The 15,000-nt window shown below is 35.2% G+C and overlaps 2 protein-coding genes across 2 annotated transcripts in view; both read right to left on the bottom strand.

The window, feature by feature from the left end:
- LOC107665936 (protein canopy homolog 3) overlaps positions 1 to 4,427 on the bottom strand; it is a 4,532-nt gene extending 105 nt beyond the window's left edge. Inside the window, exons 1-6 of the mRNA XM_016456998.1 lie at positions 4,224 to 4,427; positions 3,758 to 3,884; positions 3,305 to 3,401; positions 3,080 to 3,202; positions 2,154 to 2,271; positions 1 to 1,134 (exon numbers count right to left, since the gene is read on the bottom strand). The exon at positions 1 to 1,134 is cut by the window's left edge and continues 105 nt beyond it. Of these exons, the coding sequence (XP_016312484.1) occupies positions 872 to 1,134; positions 2,154 to 2,271; positions 3,080 to 3,202; positions 3,305 to 3,401; positions 3,758 to 3,884; positions 4,224 to 4,323 (828 nt within the window). The 5' untranslated portion in view covers positions 4,324 to 4,427 and the 3' untranslated portion in view covers positions 1 to 871. The remainder of the gene's footprint in view (positions 1,135 to 2,153; positions 2,272 to 3,079; positions 3,203 to 3,304; positions 3,402 to 3,757; positions 3,885 to 4,223) is intronic.
- Positions 4,428 to 6,537: 2,110 nt separating this feature from the next.
- Positions 6,538 to 15,000, bottom strand: part of LOC107665932 (short transient receptor potential channel 5-like) — a 79,803-nt gene continuing 71,340 nt past the window's right edge. The window contains exons 6-10 of the mRNA XM_016456993.1: positions 13,451 to 13,646; positions 12,584 to 12,796; positions 8,974 to 9,015; positions 8,669 to 8,758; positions 6,538 to 7,703 (exon numbers count right to left, since the gene is read on the bottom strand). Coding sequence (XP_016312479.1) covers positions 6,828 to 7,703; positions 8,669 to 8,758; positions 8,974 to 9,015; positions 12,584 to 12,796; positions 13,451 to 13,646 — 1,417 coding nt within the window. The 3' untranslated portion in view covers positions 6,538 to 6,827. The remainder of the gene's footprint in view (positions 7,704 to 8,668; positions 8,759 to 8,973; positions 9,016 to 12,583; positions 12,797 to 13,450; positions 13,647 to 15,000) is intronic.

The following is a 15,000-nucleotide window of genomic DNA, read 5'->3' as shown; positions in this document are numbered from 1 at the left end:
AGTGACATCACATACATAAACACTACAAATAAAAAAATAAAAAAAATTAACAGATCAAGCAAAAATGGTACACCCATATTTGGATAACAGAAAGAATGAACAGGTCCCAACTTCTTGGAATGGCAGACTACTTTCTCAGGGTTTCTCCCATTATCTGCATTACTGAAATGAGAGATGTGGGAAATTTAGAGACTTTACAAGATGCCAAGTTCAGAATATTCGAACTTAAAAAAAGAAAAAAGAAAAGAAAAATTCACATTTTATGCATATGTTGAAACACAAAACAAAATTTGTATTTGTTGGCTCACATAAAATATTATCCTATACAGAAACAGGTAAAAATCTCATTTGAACCGCATAATTATATTAATACTGCAAATAGCTCTAAGTATGTATTTCCTTATTGGAATCCATGAGTGATCTATGCTATGAAATTAATGGCAATTAAAAGTAACAGTAAGCATAGGACAACTTAACTAAATTTTTTACCTAAAACCTAAACAAAATTTTAGGGGGGAAAAATCAGCGAGATGAGTCAGAGGAATAGAAATGAGAACCATAAGAAGGATTTCCAGAATCCATTCCAACAGCATGCCAACAACCAGCATGAGAACAAACACAAGCAAACGTTTGAATCCAAGCTCTGATTTGACTGGTCTAGCTGCCATTTTTGGATTTGAAATGGCATTTGTTTTTAGCTTGTTCCTGGATGGAGTTAATGTAACATTCAAGTGACATGTTCAATCTGATCTAGAATGAGGACCTCAGCGTTACCTTCTTCTAATAGACTAAAACGCAATGTTCATTTCGGTATCAGTAGTAGATTTAGATAAAGGAAAAAAAAGAAAAAGAAAAAAAGGAAAGAAATCTATCAGAGTTCAGTTTTATCCTGATTAAGAGGAACTTTCTTCTGGAACTCCTCCTCATCTGAGGTGAATCCAGCTTCTTCAGTTTTCCGTTTGCTGGTCTCAGTGTCAGTCAGCTTGGACTTTTTCTTCTTCTTCTTTACCTTTTTCTCCTTTTTCTGCTCATCCTCGCTGTCTTTACCCTTTTTCTTTTTGCCCTTCTTTTTCTTGTCCTCTGCGATAGCTGCTGTGTCTCCCTTTTTCCCACTCCATTTCTCTTTAAGACAGTCTGCAGAGAGAATCAGAGGTACATGTTTTGCACGATCCTGATCTTTATACTGACTGTCCTCACTGTTATTAGCAACAAGAGATCAAATCACAGCTGCGTGTTCGGGAAGTGATGTCTTTTTCTGGCAGATCTATATTAGTTGCTATAGCAATGGCATAAGAGCCAGTACATTGCCAAATTAATCTTTTATAACAGAAAGCAACAAGCTGGTGATATGAAGACAGACTGCTAATAATTTGTATTTGCTCCTTTACACCATGACCACCTGGTATTTCATTACTGGATTCATTACTTATAGTACTTCACAAATAGTAATTTGACAAATATGTTTACAATGTTGTACTCAGTGTTGGGGAAAGTTACTTTTAAAAGTAATGCATTACAATATTGCGTTACTCCATAAAAAAGTAACTAATTACGTTACTTAGTTACTTTTTATGGAAAGTAATATACTAGTTACTTGAAAAAAGTAATCTGATTACGTAACTCGCATTACTTGTAATATATTACCCCCAACACTGGTTGTACTGTTTTTATTTAACATAAATATGTGAATTATATATATATATATATATATATCGTTTAATATATTTTACAATGTAATTTATTCTTGTGATGACAAAGCTGAATATAACCAGTCTTCAGTGTCAGATGATCTTTCAGAAATCATTCTAATATGCTGACTTGGTGCTCACAAAACATTTTTCTTTTCTTTTTTGTGTGCAATTTTATGTATGTTTACTAAGTAAAAGCATTAATTCCTTAAAATATATATATATATATATGTTTGTTTTTTTGCTCTGCTCTACACATTAAAGTATGTCCTTTACTATTACTGCTCCTGTGGCCTTGAGTAGTTGTCTGTGAATTCTTCCTAGAAACAACAGCTCTTAAATCTGGAGCCAATAAAAGAGATCAAGAGGTGTAGTCTTTAAGTAGTCATAATATTATGTCTAGAGCGGTTTAACTGATATAAAAGGGGTTGTGATTGAGTAAAACAGCTGTTAGTTTCACATTACCGGTGTCTTGTCCTTTCAGCACATGTTTTTCACACAGGTAAGTGGTGAGATCTTCCTCCTGGCTGCCTTTATACCAGTCTTCAATGACTTCTTCATACTGCTCTACCATCACATCACACTGAGGGGAAGAAAACACACATATTTCCCATTTACCTGTACATATACTGCACAAACATTTATGTTAAGGCTGGCAAAGGTATAGCTCAAAAAAGAAAAATAATCAAAGAGTTTTTACTTCACACACACACACACACACACACACACACACACACACACACACACACACACAAATAGCATACTGGTTTGAAACAATATTGTTAAAACTTTATATAAACATTAATAACATATATTTAGGCAGGGATTTTTTTATGCCCACCGAGGCTGCATTTATTTGATCAAAAATAGAGTAGAAACAGTAATACAGTGAAATATTATTGCAATTTTAATTAACTGCTTTCTATTTTAATTTGTTATTAATTTCTGTAATAAAGCTGAATTCTCATTAGCCACTATTCCAGTCCTCAGTGTCACATGATCCTTCAGAAATTGTATTCATATGCTGATTTACTTTTCATGAAAAATGTCTTATCATCAATGTTTAAAACAGTTGTGCTGCTTAATATTTTTTTTTATATTTTGTTTTTCAGGATTCTTTGATGCATAGAACGTTAAAAAGAACAGCATTTATTTGAAATAGAAATATTCTGTAATATTATAAATGTCTTTACTGTCACTTTTGATCAATTTAATGCATCCTTGAAAAATAAAAGTATTATTTTCTTTAAAAACAAATCCTAATGACCCCAAACTTTTTAACAATAGTGTATCTATGGTTACATTTCAGCAAATTCGAAATTAATGACATTAATGGCAAAACTTAACCCACTAATAACCCTAATTCTAAGATCTCTCGGTCACTCACACACCTGTTTTTTGAGATCAGCCACTTCTGCACTGGTCTCGTTCCACAGCTCATAGGGAATGTCCATGACCACCTTCACGCCTTTATTAACCAGGTTATGTAAGGTAGAGAATGTCTCAGACATACCCTGAACAGAGAAAGAGAAAGAGAAGCTATAATGCAGTATGCAATAAAATAATTCAAACTTAAACATAAAGGGTGTAGAAGAGAAGGAAAAGTGGTATCCAACCTTTGCAAAGCGATTACTTCCGACTCTCTCTTTGTGTAGATTGTACTGCATAATCCTTGAGCAAACGTTCTCCATCACCTCTATGAAACGAATATCACTGAAAAGCAAAAGACATTGCTCAATAAAATGTATAAGTCAGACTTCATCCAAAAACAGTATGCACAAGTTTACTTCATTTCAAGACCAGAATCAGTTGACGAATGCTGGTAACCAAATAAATGATGGTAGCCATTGACTTCCATAGTATGGGGTGAAAAAAAAAAAAGGAAGTCAATGGCTACCATCAGCTGTTTAGTTAACATTCTTCAAAATATCTTCATTTGTGTTCAACAGAAGAAAGAAACTCTTACAGGTTTGAAACAACTTGTGGGTGCATAAATGACAGAATTTTAATTTTTAGCCAAACGATCCCTTTAAGGTCAGGGTTTGCATTGAGAATGAAAAGTGACTTACGATTTGACATATTTGATTGGCGGTGCACCTTTATCATCCAAGAAGCGGTAGTTGGTTTCAATCACTTCTTTTGTTTTGCCAGTCTCTTCAAATGCAGACTTCATCTCAATACTAAGAAATTTGCACACTATAAAAACATACAGAACATATTCAGCATCAGAAGAGGAACAGAAAGCAGCTGTGCCTCAAAACCTAGTGTGCTGCCTACATAGACGGCATTGTTTGTCATTACAGGCCAATTCAAACGTTCCAAACATGCAGCCTACGTAGGCAGCACACTAGGTTTGGAGACACATCCAGTGAGGTCGGTTTAAAAGAGGAAACCTGCTGCTCAGGCCTATTATATTGTGTAAAATATGTGTCTGCGATTGCATTAGATGATTTTATCAAGCACTGAAAATAAGCGATCATGATGAATTTAAAACAAAATATTGATTCATTATAAATTAGAACAGTCTAACGTTACCTTCACATTTATTTGGCAGATGCACCCATTCATCGTCTCCGCTTTTGTTTGCAGCTGTGGCACTTACGAGAAACAACACGACGCACATACAAACATTCATTTTGTTAGTAGGACATTTTTACAATGTACAATACGAAAACACCGACCATGTTTATTTATCTAGCCACTATTTCTTCTGAAGCTTTCACTTCCGCTGTGGCAGGTTGGCGCAGACGCTGCGCGGAGTGGACCAATCACAGACGCCGATGTGGCAAGAGAGAGCCAATGAGAAACGTGGGCGGGGTCTGGAACATCATGCAGTAGAGATGTTTATGACAGGGTGGTTTGATGTATTTTTCACAGTGCATTTTAAATAAATATGGAAAGGTACGTTTTCTTGAACATTGTAGAAATTCCTCTTATGCAGATCAGGTTCTAGAACACATTTTCGTGTTGTTATGACGTAAATAAATAAAATATACCAAAGAAATTGTTGACGACGCAACCACCAGAGGGCATTACACTCCACATAATTAGATCTTGTCCAGGACCAGGAGTTTAAAATTGCACTCATAAATTAGTCTGTCATGTTTACCAATTACTAGCAGTGTTGGCTAATCTTAGCCTGCCAAAGACCCTCAGCAATATTTTATTCACAAGTGTCCCATTGATTTGCAGAGGCATTGTATTCTTATTCCGTCGTGGTAAATCTAATAAATTTGTACTAATAAGATATTTTTTATCTAAGGACGTATTTATTTACTTTTCTAAGATAAGCAATTTTTCTGTCGTGTTGGATCGCCACTTCATGTCCAATGTAAAATCCTGAGCCCAAAGTGAAAGCTGAAGACCACTGTCCTACATTAAAGGACAACAATTTTACATGCATAAAAATGTTTATACACTTGTATGTACACTCATATGCATTTTAATAAGGAATGTCATTGAAATGCAATGCAAATGCACCGCTTTTATCTGATTTTACCCAAACAAACTCATTTATAGGCAGCTCCCGTCTTCAACAGCATTATTTCAAGCGGCGGAGGGACATTGGATGCGTTCTTTGGACAGTATGCTGAAGTTTAACCTGGCCACTATTAGTCAGCACATCCAAGGGCACAAAAAGAAAAAGAAAAAAAATCGTAGGCAACATGACTCGCATTTACTTAGAAAAGGCCAAATAGTATAAAACATTATTACAATTTTCAGTAATTAACGATTCCACGTGGATAAATCACTGTAAACTCTCTGCTCACTTTTCAGTACTGCGGACAATACCATGGTACAAGTTGTGTCAAACTAATGATTTTTGTACCATAGCATATACACTACTAAGTCTCTTATACTCACCAAATCTTTAGGCTATTTGTGATGGCAAAGCTACATTTTCAGCAACCATTACACCGGCCTTCATTGTCATATGATCCTTCAAAAATCATTCTAATATATATATATTTATAAAGAATATCTCTTTGGATTTGAGACTTTAGTCTTTGCAACTTTACAGATCTTCTTTATGCACCAAGAGCTTGTAACACTCCAAAGAGAAAGGAAAAATTGAAATCGCATCATATGACCCCTTTAATCATACACAATGATGACTGGAATATGTATTAAGAAAATAAAAAGTCAAATTTGATATTATTTATGGATAGTTCACCCAAAAATGAACTTTTACTCACCCTCATGTCGTTCCAAATCTGTATGACTTACTGTCTTCTGTGGAACATAAAAGAATATATTTTGAGATATGTCTTTTTCATTTTCACATTTCTGTGGTTCTTAGAAGTGGAAATTGTCATAGTTGGGTAAACTTCTATAGTGGTGAATGGAAACTACAATAAATATAATTTTTGCATTTCCATTTGCAGCAATAGTAAAAGAAAAATCCACAATAGTGATTCAATGACTTTCCAAAAGAGGAAAAAATATTGAGAGACTGATTACGTTGGTCAGAATAAAGAGAAATGTCAGATTTGCTGTCACTCCCTCAGCTGTTGTATTAGAAGCACTCACGCAGCAGTGTTAACTAGTTTTATGTAATTCAGTGCCAGGGTAAGAAAACAATGTTATAAATTGTTATAACAGTGTTATAAATGTAAAATGAATATGAAAATATAAAAACGCTGCTAGATTTATGATGTTAATAACTGTGGAAACACATCATCACAATCTGTGAAAATGGTCTATAGAAGTCATTGATAACAAACTGTTTTTGTCTTCAAAATATCTTCTGTAGAAGGAAAAAGAAATCATACAGGTTTAAAACGACATGAAGGGGAGTAACTGATTCAATTTTTCATTTTTGTGTGAACTATCCTTTTAATGATGTGATGTAATGAAGACACAAAAATGCAACCTGGTTTGCGTTTGTCTGCTCTGCTGACTATGGCACTTTTCTGTCCCTTCTGCATCTCTTGTCGTCCATCATTTCATTTACTCATCTCATCTGTCTTCTAAATGACCTTCGATTTGGTTAAATCCCAGAAAGAAATATTGAAACAAATATTGCAGCAGCAAACAAAAGAACAAACAGAAGAATCGGTTGTGGTTAAGGTAATAGTTATTGATATCATCACTGATTATTGTTATTATCAAAGTGCTGTACAGTACATACTCGCAATACTATAGCTGCGTGGTCACCGAATCGTCCTGCTCCGTTACCCAGTGGGAGGAGTCTGGCGTTTGTCCGCCACAGGGCCCGACCAATCCCTGGAACACGTCCTCATTTGAGTCCAGGAGGCGGGAGCTGGAGGCGGAGAAACTGGAAGCACAATGCAGGGAAGAGGGTGGGGACAGAGGTCCTAATGTCAGTAAAACATCCCTCCCATTAGCTCTCTGTCCATTTGTTGTCATGGCATTGTCGCCCTCATTTAAAACAGCCACATCCACCTGATTAAGGTTGGTCTCGCTGCGGGTGACGGGACCATCACCCCTAGTGAAGCCCAAGTCATGCCAAGCCCCCGGCGGTTGAAGCAATCCATCTGAGATAGTGTAGGATGCAGCAGTAACACCTGCAGGCTGTGGAAGGTGGCTGCCCATGCGTGAGAACAGCAGCCCGAGCCGTCTGAAGGAGTTCTTCTTGGAACTAGAGAAGCGTGAAAAGCGCCTCCAAGTTCGTGAAAGTGCAGGTCTAGCTGCAGCCACTGAGGACAGGGAAGAGGAGGGTGAGGGGTTCTTCCTCAGTCCGTTGATCTTTGGTTTACCCTCCCTGTATGCAGACGATGCCGCTGTCGTCGATGTGGCCACCTCCATTCCGGAGATGGAGTGAAAGAGGGCAGAGACTCCGTACGATGGATCCGAAGGTGTAATGGTTTTGAAAGACACACCTTTGGCCCCGATGCTGCTCCCATCGCTGTGGTGACAGGCCTCGCCATCGTCGCTGAGCTCGTCTCGAAGCGTCGCCTCACTGCTGGAGGAATAGTTCCGTCGGGGTGGCTTTCGGTTGCCTAGAAGGTCCAAAACTTCATAGCGGAAACTGGAAATGTCCTGTTTCAGCTCCTACGGCAGAGCATTATTACAGAATTACATAATGCATTCGAAAAATATCCTCAATTTTACCACACCAGAAATGACAGATTCTAAGACGTTTCATGACAAAACTTGATCACAACAAGTCAGAATATTTTTTTCAGAACATATTTGATGTACTGTAATTAGAAACCAGATTTTAAACCACCTGAGATTTCACTGTGGGTGGAGAAAGAAAAAAATCTAAAGGACTGGAATTGATTGATTTTATTGTTGTTGCTTCATGTCTTAACTGAATGCAATGCAATAATAAAGTAAAAAAAAAAAAAACATTTCATTAACTGATATAATGTTAATAAGTAATAAAATTGTGACTTAATATATATAATATACTGACAACCACCTAAGAACACTGAAAGTTACATGAAAGTTCATCACAAGCAACTTTTCCACAAGCACACTTATACGCACAAATACAAGACACCATCATAGAAACACATGACACTAAAATAATGCAATAAACATTAATGTAATAACGTAAGATGTAACAAAACCCTAATGAACATAAGGGATAAAAAAATAAGAAACACAATTATTTGAAATGAAAACCATGTTAATCAATGTAAATAAAATGACATGTTCTTTCTCGCTTACAAAAACTGTACTTTTAAGAGTATTTTACTGTAAAAGTCTATTACAGCATATTTTACAAAAATGTTATTTTACATTAAAATTACCATAATTCTCTCTCTCTTTCTCTCTCTCTCTCTCTCTCTCTCTCTCTCTCTATATATATATATATATATATATATAAAAGCTAAAAATTTATCAATGAGTGTGCTAATGATTGCAAATAAAGATTATAAGATCTCCAGAATTTCTGGAAACACTGGGGCATTTGAAGAATGATTACTTGTGTCATTGTTTCTGTTGGTAAGCATGCATTTCCTGATGTTTATGCAAGATAAATAGAGAACAGTCGGTTTCAGAAGCACCTTAAAATTCTCCTCTGTCAGCCCTTCGCTTGTCTTGGCGCTGCGGATCATGGACGCCACATATCTCTTCACTAGACTACGGATGACCTCCTGAGGGTTGAAGGAGAAGAAGAGAAAGCAAGCAATCAGACAGAACTCCCTAATCTTGTTAATCTGGAAATGTACAGCTGGATCTTTGGTGTGACAGTGCAAGGAAAAAGAGACATGGAAAACAAAGCCAGAGGCGAAGTGATGTAATGCAATTACATGCACATTGTTTGTATTCTCACATGTGTGTAATTGCAGAGCTTTATCTGCTGGCATACCTGATAATGCTGATTCTGTATCAGCCTGTCAGCATGCTTTTCCTGAAAGGAGAAACAAATATTCACACTATAATAATGCAGGGTAATTGAACTCATTAACTAATCAAATACATGACACTTTTATTTATTTGTTTGTTGGATAATTATTAATTTTAAATCCCAGGGTCATTCACAAGAAACTCCATTCCCATCATTAATTAATGAATGCATATAATGAATGAATGAAATTATAAATTTATTATATAGTTATAAATAGTGTAGAATAAAGCATTAATTGTGTTTGTCACCCAATACTAATGTTCCCATTATTCACCATCGACATTCAAATGACAGAATAATAAACCATATTTGAGAAAATTGTGATTTTATTGGAAACAGTTTTGCTTCTTAATGTTTGTGAAAACCATGATATATTTTTTCAGGATTTTTTGATGAATAGAATGTTCAAGAGAACAGCCTTTATTTGAAACAGAAATGTTTTGTAATATTATAAATATCTTTATAGACACTTTTGATCAATGTAATGCATCCTTGCTGAATTAAAGTACTTAAAAAATGACCCAAAACATTTGAATGGTAGCATATATACTGAGCTGATGGTTTTGGAAAAAAAAAAGAGATAGTTTGATCACATGACTAAGACATGTTGTACTCTATCTGCTGATGCTGCTGATCCTCTGGTAGGACATTTAGACTAATGCAGATTGCTCCAAAAAAGTCTGACAGTAACTAATTTCATGGAAATGAAGAAACAATTTGGTTTTATATCAACACTTTCCTATCACACCCATAATGGGAAAATCAATCAAAAATTTCAAACGCAATTTCAATGCAAATTTTCATGTGCAGTTGGCTATATACTCCCTGTCCAGCCCTAAAATGCTTTTGCATTGTATTGAGATGTCCTGCATTCCTGCGGGTCCAACAGGAATACTGGTATTTGCATACTCTGAAAACAAGGACAAAATCTGATGTGCACTTACACATGCAAATAAAGGGATTCTGATTTTGCAGTGTGAGCTGAGAGATTCTTAGTATTCTTATCAGATATTGCAGGAACGCTGCGCTCCTCTTAGCTCTACATGTAGGCAGCTTTATATAATGATCAAGGTTTGATCCCAGCTCAGCGATGCCAGCAAACATGTGGGAGAGAGTTTTGAGTGAGTGTGCTTCAGTTGTGTGTATGCGTGTGTGTGTGTGTGTGTGTGTGTGCGCGCATGAATGACAGTGTGAGAAAGAGAAAGAGAGAGAGTGCATGAGCATCTGTATTGAAGCAGGCCAATAAAGGCCGTGCAGAGAGATGGATTTGTAATAAAAGTGAGTCAGGTGGAACAAGAGAGGATATATTCGAAACGAAGATGACGAGAGTCCCGGGAGTTTCAAGGGGAGTTGCATGGCAACACAGGAGGTTAAACTCCAGACAGACTCGGGCCATGTTACACCTCATTACATCATCAAAGGAGAAATAGAAACTCGTTGAATAAAAAAACATTTTCTTCATAGAAATTTAATTAATTTATATGAAACTTCACTTCACTGATTCAATTGAAATGAAATTTGCTACCACTCAGGCCACTGTGAATGAAGCCAGTAGTTGACGTTTGGGGGGAGGGAGGCTAACAGGCCGGTTTTGACAAAAGACCTGTCTCATGAATATTATTAATGAGGTTAAGCTGACGGTAACTTTTCTGGTTATCTAACCTAATTAATAGGTCATGCACCAAGCCTTTGCCATAGTAGGACTGATAAATGGGTAGTTGACCTGCTAAACATACTAAACTACATCTAAAACTATTTTAAACAGTATGTCACCAGTCATTTTATAATAATTATACATGGCACTTTCTTGACTAAATTTTAGAGACAAAGAATAATTGTACTTTGAAAAAATATCTTACTGAACAGCAGTGTATCTCTTAACTGAAACTTGATCACCACTACTTGTCTTCAGTAGTTTCTTTCAAATGGTCTTGCAGCATGAATTTTTAAAAGAAAATAATACTTTTATTCAGTAAGAATGCATAAAATTGTTATAAAGTGACAGTAACAACATTAATGATCTTACAAAAGATTTCTATTTCAAATAAATGCTGTTCTTTTGAACTTTCTATTCATTAAATAATTCTGAAATAAATATATCATATATCATAATTTTCAACACTGTCAATAAACAAAATGTTTCTTAAGCAGCAAATTAGCATATCAGAATGATTTCATGTGACAGACTGAAGTAATGATGCTGAAAATTCAGCTTTGCATCACAGGAATAAATTACATTTTAAAATATATGAAAATAGAAAAAAAAAAATTAAATTGCAATAATATTTTACATTTTTGCAGTTTTACTGTATTTCTGATTAAATAAATGCAGCCTTTGTTGAGCATAAGAGATTCTCTGAAAATATCTTACCGACCCCCGATTTTTTTAACAGTAGTGTTTATACTTTGCCCTTGATGTTAATAAAAAAGAAAGCATGGTCATGTTATTCACAATTAGTGTATATGTACATAATATGTTTGAGTTATATGGTGTTGTAGACATACAGTACCACATTGATGTCACTGTTTCTGGAGATCAAAGTCGGTAGTAGAATATTTGATCTCAGAAATGACTAAATTGTAAATTATAGATTATAAATTTAATGTACAAAATTGTGTAAACACGTCCTCACAGACATCTGTTGATTTGAAAGTTATGCTGGATTTTTAAGCAGATTTTGTTAAAGTCAAAGGTTTTAATATGTATTTTTCTCACCCAGTGATATCTGAAAATAATGCATGATGATACCAGTCTAAACAAAATTTATACATCCCACTATGAGTCAAAAACCAATAGTTCAAAAGCAATAAAAATGTAAATGGGCTGTTTTAGCAATTCAGTGTGCTGATATATGTGTGTGGCTGTGCTGTTAGTCATTGTAATGGGTAATCAGTTACACAATGAGCCAGCTGCATTGTGCTTAAAGTGTAATTTAAACCAGAACCACTTGATCAGATTCAGATGAAATCACAGTGCGAATGTTCGAATGGATTCAGGTTGTTTTCTTTACCGTAAACTCCTTCAGATTCTCATGTTTATGGGGGTCTTCTTTAGGCGGAAACACTTTTATTCAGCAAGGATGCAATAAACTGATCGAAAGTTACAGTAAAGACATGTATGACATTACAAAAGATTTCAATTTCAAATGTTGTTATTTTGACCTTTCTATTCATCAAAGAAACCTGAAAAAAATATATCAGTTTCCACAAAAATATTAAACAGCCAAAACTGTTTTCAACATTGATAAAAAAAATGTTGCACCAAATCTGAATATCAGAAATATTTCTGAAGGATCATGAGACACTGAAGACTGAAGAAATTTTTTGCCATCACAGGAAACTAGTAATATTTCACAATATTACTGTTTTTTTTTGATCAATGGGCTGTTTTAGCAATTCAGTGTGCTGATATATGTGTGTGGCTGTGCTGTTAGTCATTGTAATGGGTAATCAGTTACACAATGAGCCAGCTGCATTGTGCTTAAAGTGTAATTTAAACCAGAACCACTTGATCAGATTCAGATGAAATCACAGTGCGAATGTTCGAATGGATTCAGGTTGTTTTCTTTACCGTAAACTCCTTCAGATTCTCATGTTTATGGGGGTCTTCTTTAGGCGGAGCAGCCTCCGACCCGCAGAGCCGTCCGTGTACCCATTGACACAGGTACCAGAATGACTTAGGACTGGGGATGGCGTTGAATGGTGGGGGGAGTGTCCCGCCCTCATCGAAATAACTCATCCACAGCTTGGTTCGAGCAAACTTCCACTCAATGTCAGCATGGTCCTAAGGCACAGTGACAAATAAATTATTAATAATATGAAATTAATGATAAAGTGAGAAAAATCAATGAAGTGTGAGATAGTCAGCCTATGTATCCAAAATGTATAAAAAATTTATATTTATATTACACAGTGTATTTTAAAAACATATGAATGAGAATTTGTTACGATGAACCAAAGTTTGGGGTCAGTTCATCAAAGAAACCTGAAAAAAATATATCAGTTTCCACAAAAATATTAAACAGCCAAAACTGTTTTCAACATTGATAAAAAAAATGTTGCACCAAATCTGAATATCAGAAATATTTCTGAAGGATCATGAGACACTGAAGACTGAAGAAATTTTTTGCCATCACAGGAAACTAGTAATATTTCACAATATTACTGTTTTTACTGTATTTTTGATCAAAATGTCTTTCTAGAACATTAAAACATCTTACCAACCCCAACATTTTCAATCAAAATTTGACTGAAAAAAATATGTGTGTGAAAAAGACTAGAATTTCTATTCATCAGGAAGTGATATAATGTGGAGCATAAAAAAGACACCATTAAGTTACTATGGGAACCTGCTTGCAATTTGTTGGCCAGTCATCTGCATATTTGTGTGTAATACAGAATATTTCTGACTTTTTTAATTATTGTTGTCAGTACTCACAGCAATGAGCTGGTAGGAGTTGTTCATCATAGCGATGAGCATGTTAAGGAGAACCACCAGTGAGATGACATTGTAGGTGCCAAACATGGTGGCTCCAACAAACTCAGTGAACTCGTGCCGAGCTTTCACATTTGTTACATACAGATTCAGGAGGCCAAATATCGACCAGAACAGAGACTGAAGTGTTTCAAATAACCTGTAAGACAGATAGATGGAGAAACAGAAGGCAAGAAAGAGAGAGAGATAAAACATGAATCAGAGTATTGCGCAACAACAACACAGATGCATTTAGAATGGGACAGAGAAGATCACAAAGCTCCAGGCCTAAACGGTTCATTCGTAAATAATGAGAAACGGATCAAGTTATTAAAAAATGTGCGTGAATGAAATACTGTGAGAGATTATGAATAAGGAAATATGGGAGATGAGGGCCATTGTAACCAACAAACTCAGTGAACTCAAATTCATTTAATAAGACATATTATATTATTATATTATATATATACATATGTATGTATGTATATATATATACATATGTATGTATGTATATATATATATATAGTATATATATATATATATATATATATATATATATATATATATATATATAGATAGATAGATAGATAATCTTCATATTCTTTGCACTGGCAGTCTGAAAATGTATCTAAAATGTAATGAATTGCACAAATTGATGGTTTACACGCACACAAACATGCACTAACAATATGACACAAGGCTGTCACGGCTGTGTAAATAACTCTGCTAGAAGCTACAGTATTGCAATGTACAGCATCAAAAGTACCTAAGATTCAAAGTTTGTGTGTCTACGATCTCCCTTAGGGTGAAAGGAATTGTGATTTTTTTCGTCACATTAAATATTCAACATTGACTTTCATCAAAGTCTTGGCAGAGATAAATACAAAGTGGTTTCCTGAACATTGGAAAAAAGGAGTTGAACTGAAAAAAGCAGAACTGAAAGAATGTAGCACCGTGGATCACCAATGGAAGCAGGTATTAAACTGCCTTTGATAGAGTTTGATTTGAGAAACTTCAGTGGCACAGGCATAGCAAGACTGTTGAGCAAGACAACTGAGCAAAACACAGCAAGACTACTGAAAGAATGCTGACAACAAAAAGTGCTGTGTCCAGGAATCCAGTGTGACAGAGGAAAAAAAAGTACTTTATTTTGTATTTGTCTCACTGCCTTTAATTCTCAACAGCATGTGCAGTGGCAGCCCTTGCTCACTTTGTGCCCTAGGCAAGATAAAAAATGGCCAAAAACACCCCCAACAACATGTAAGAGTGTGTAGTATATATATATATATATATATATATATATATATAGTAGTACACACATACACATATAGATATAAAATAAAGCACATACTACAAACAAAGATAATATTGATTTGTAATTCTATATATACAGTCAAACCAAAAAATTTTCAGACACCAGATATAATTTTTGATATTTTTTTACTAGTAGGTGCAGGACACTATAGTTTATTTATGTAAGTGAGGATAGCAAAATAAAGTAAACTTTGACATAT

The sequence above is a fragment of the Sinocyclocheilus anshuiensis genome, unplaced genomic scaffold (genome assembly GCF_001515605.1).
Source record: "Sinocyclocheilus anshuiensis isolate Anshui unplaced genomic scaffold, SAMN03320099.WGS_v1.1 scaffold775, whole genome shotgun sequence".
Taxonomy (NCBI): Eukaryota; Metazoa; Chordata; class Actinopteri; order Cypriniformes; family Cyprinidae; genus Sinocyclocheilus; species Sinocyclocheilus anshuiensis.
The sequence above is the reverse complement of the archived record's forward strand: the minus strand, read 5'-3'. Positions and strand labels throughout refer to the sequence as shown.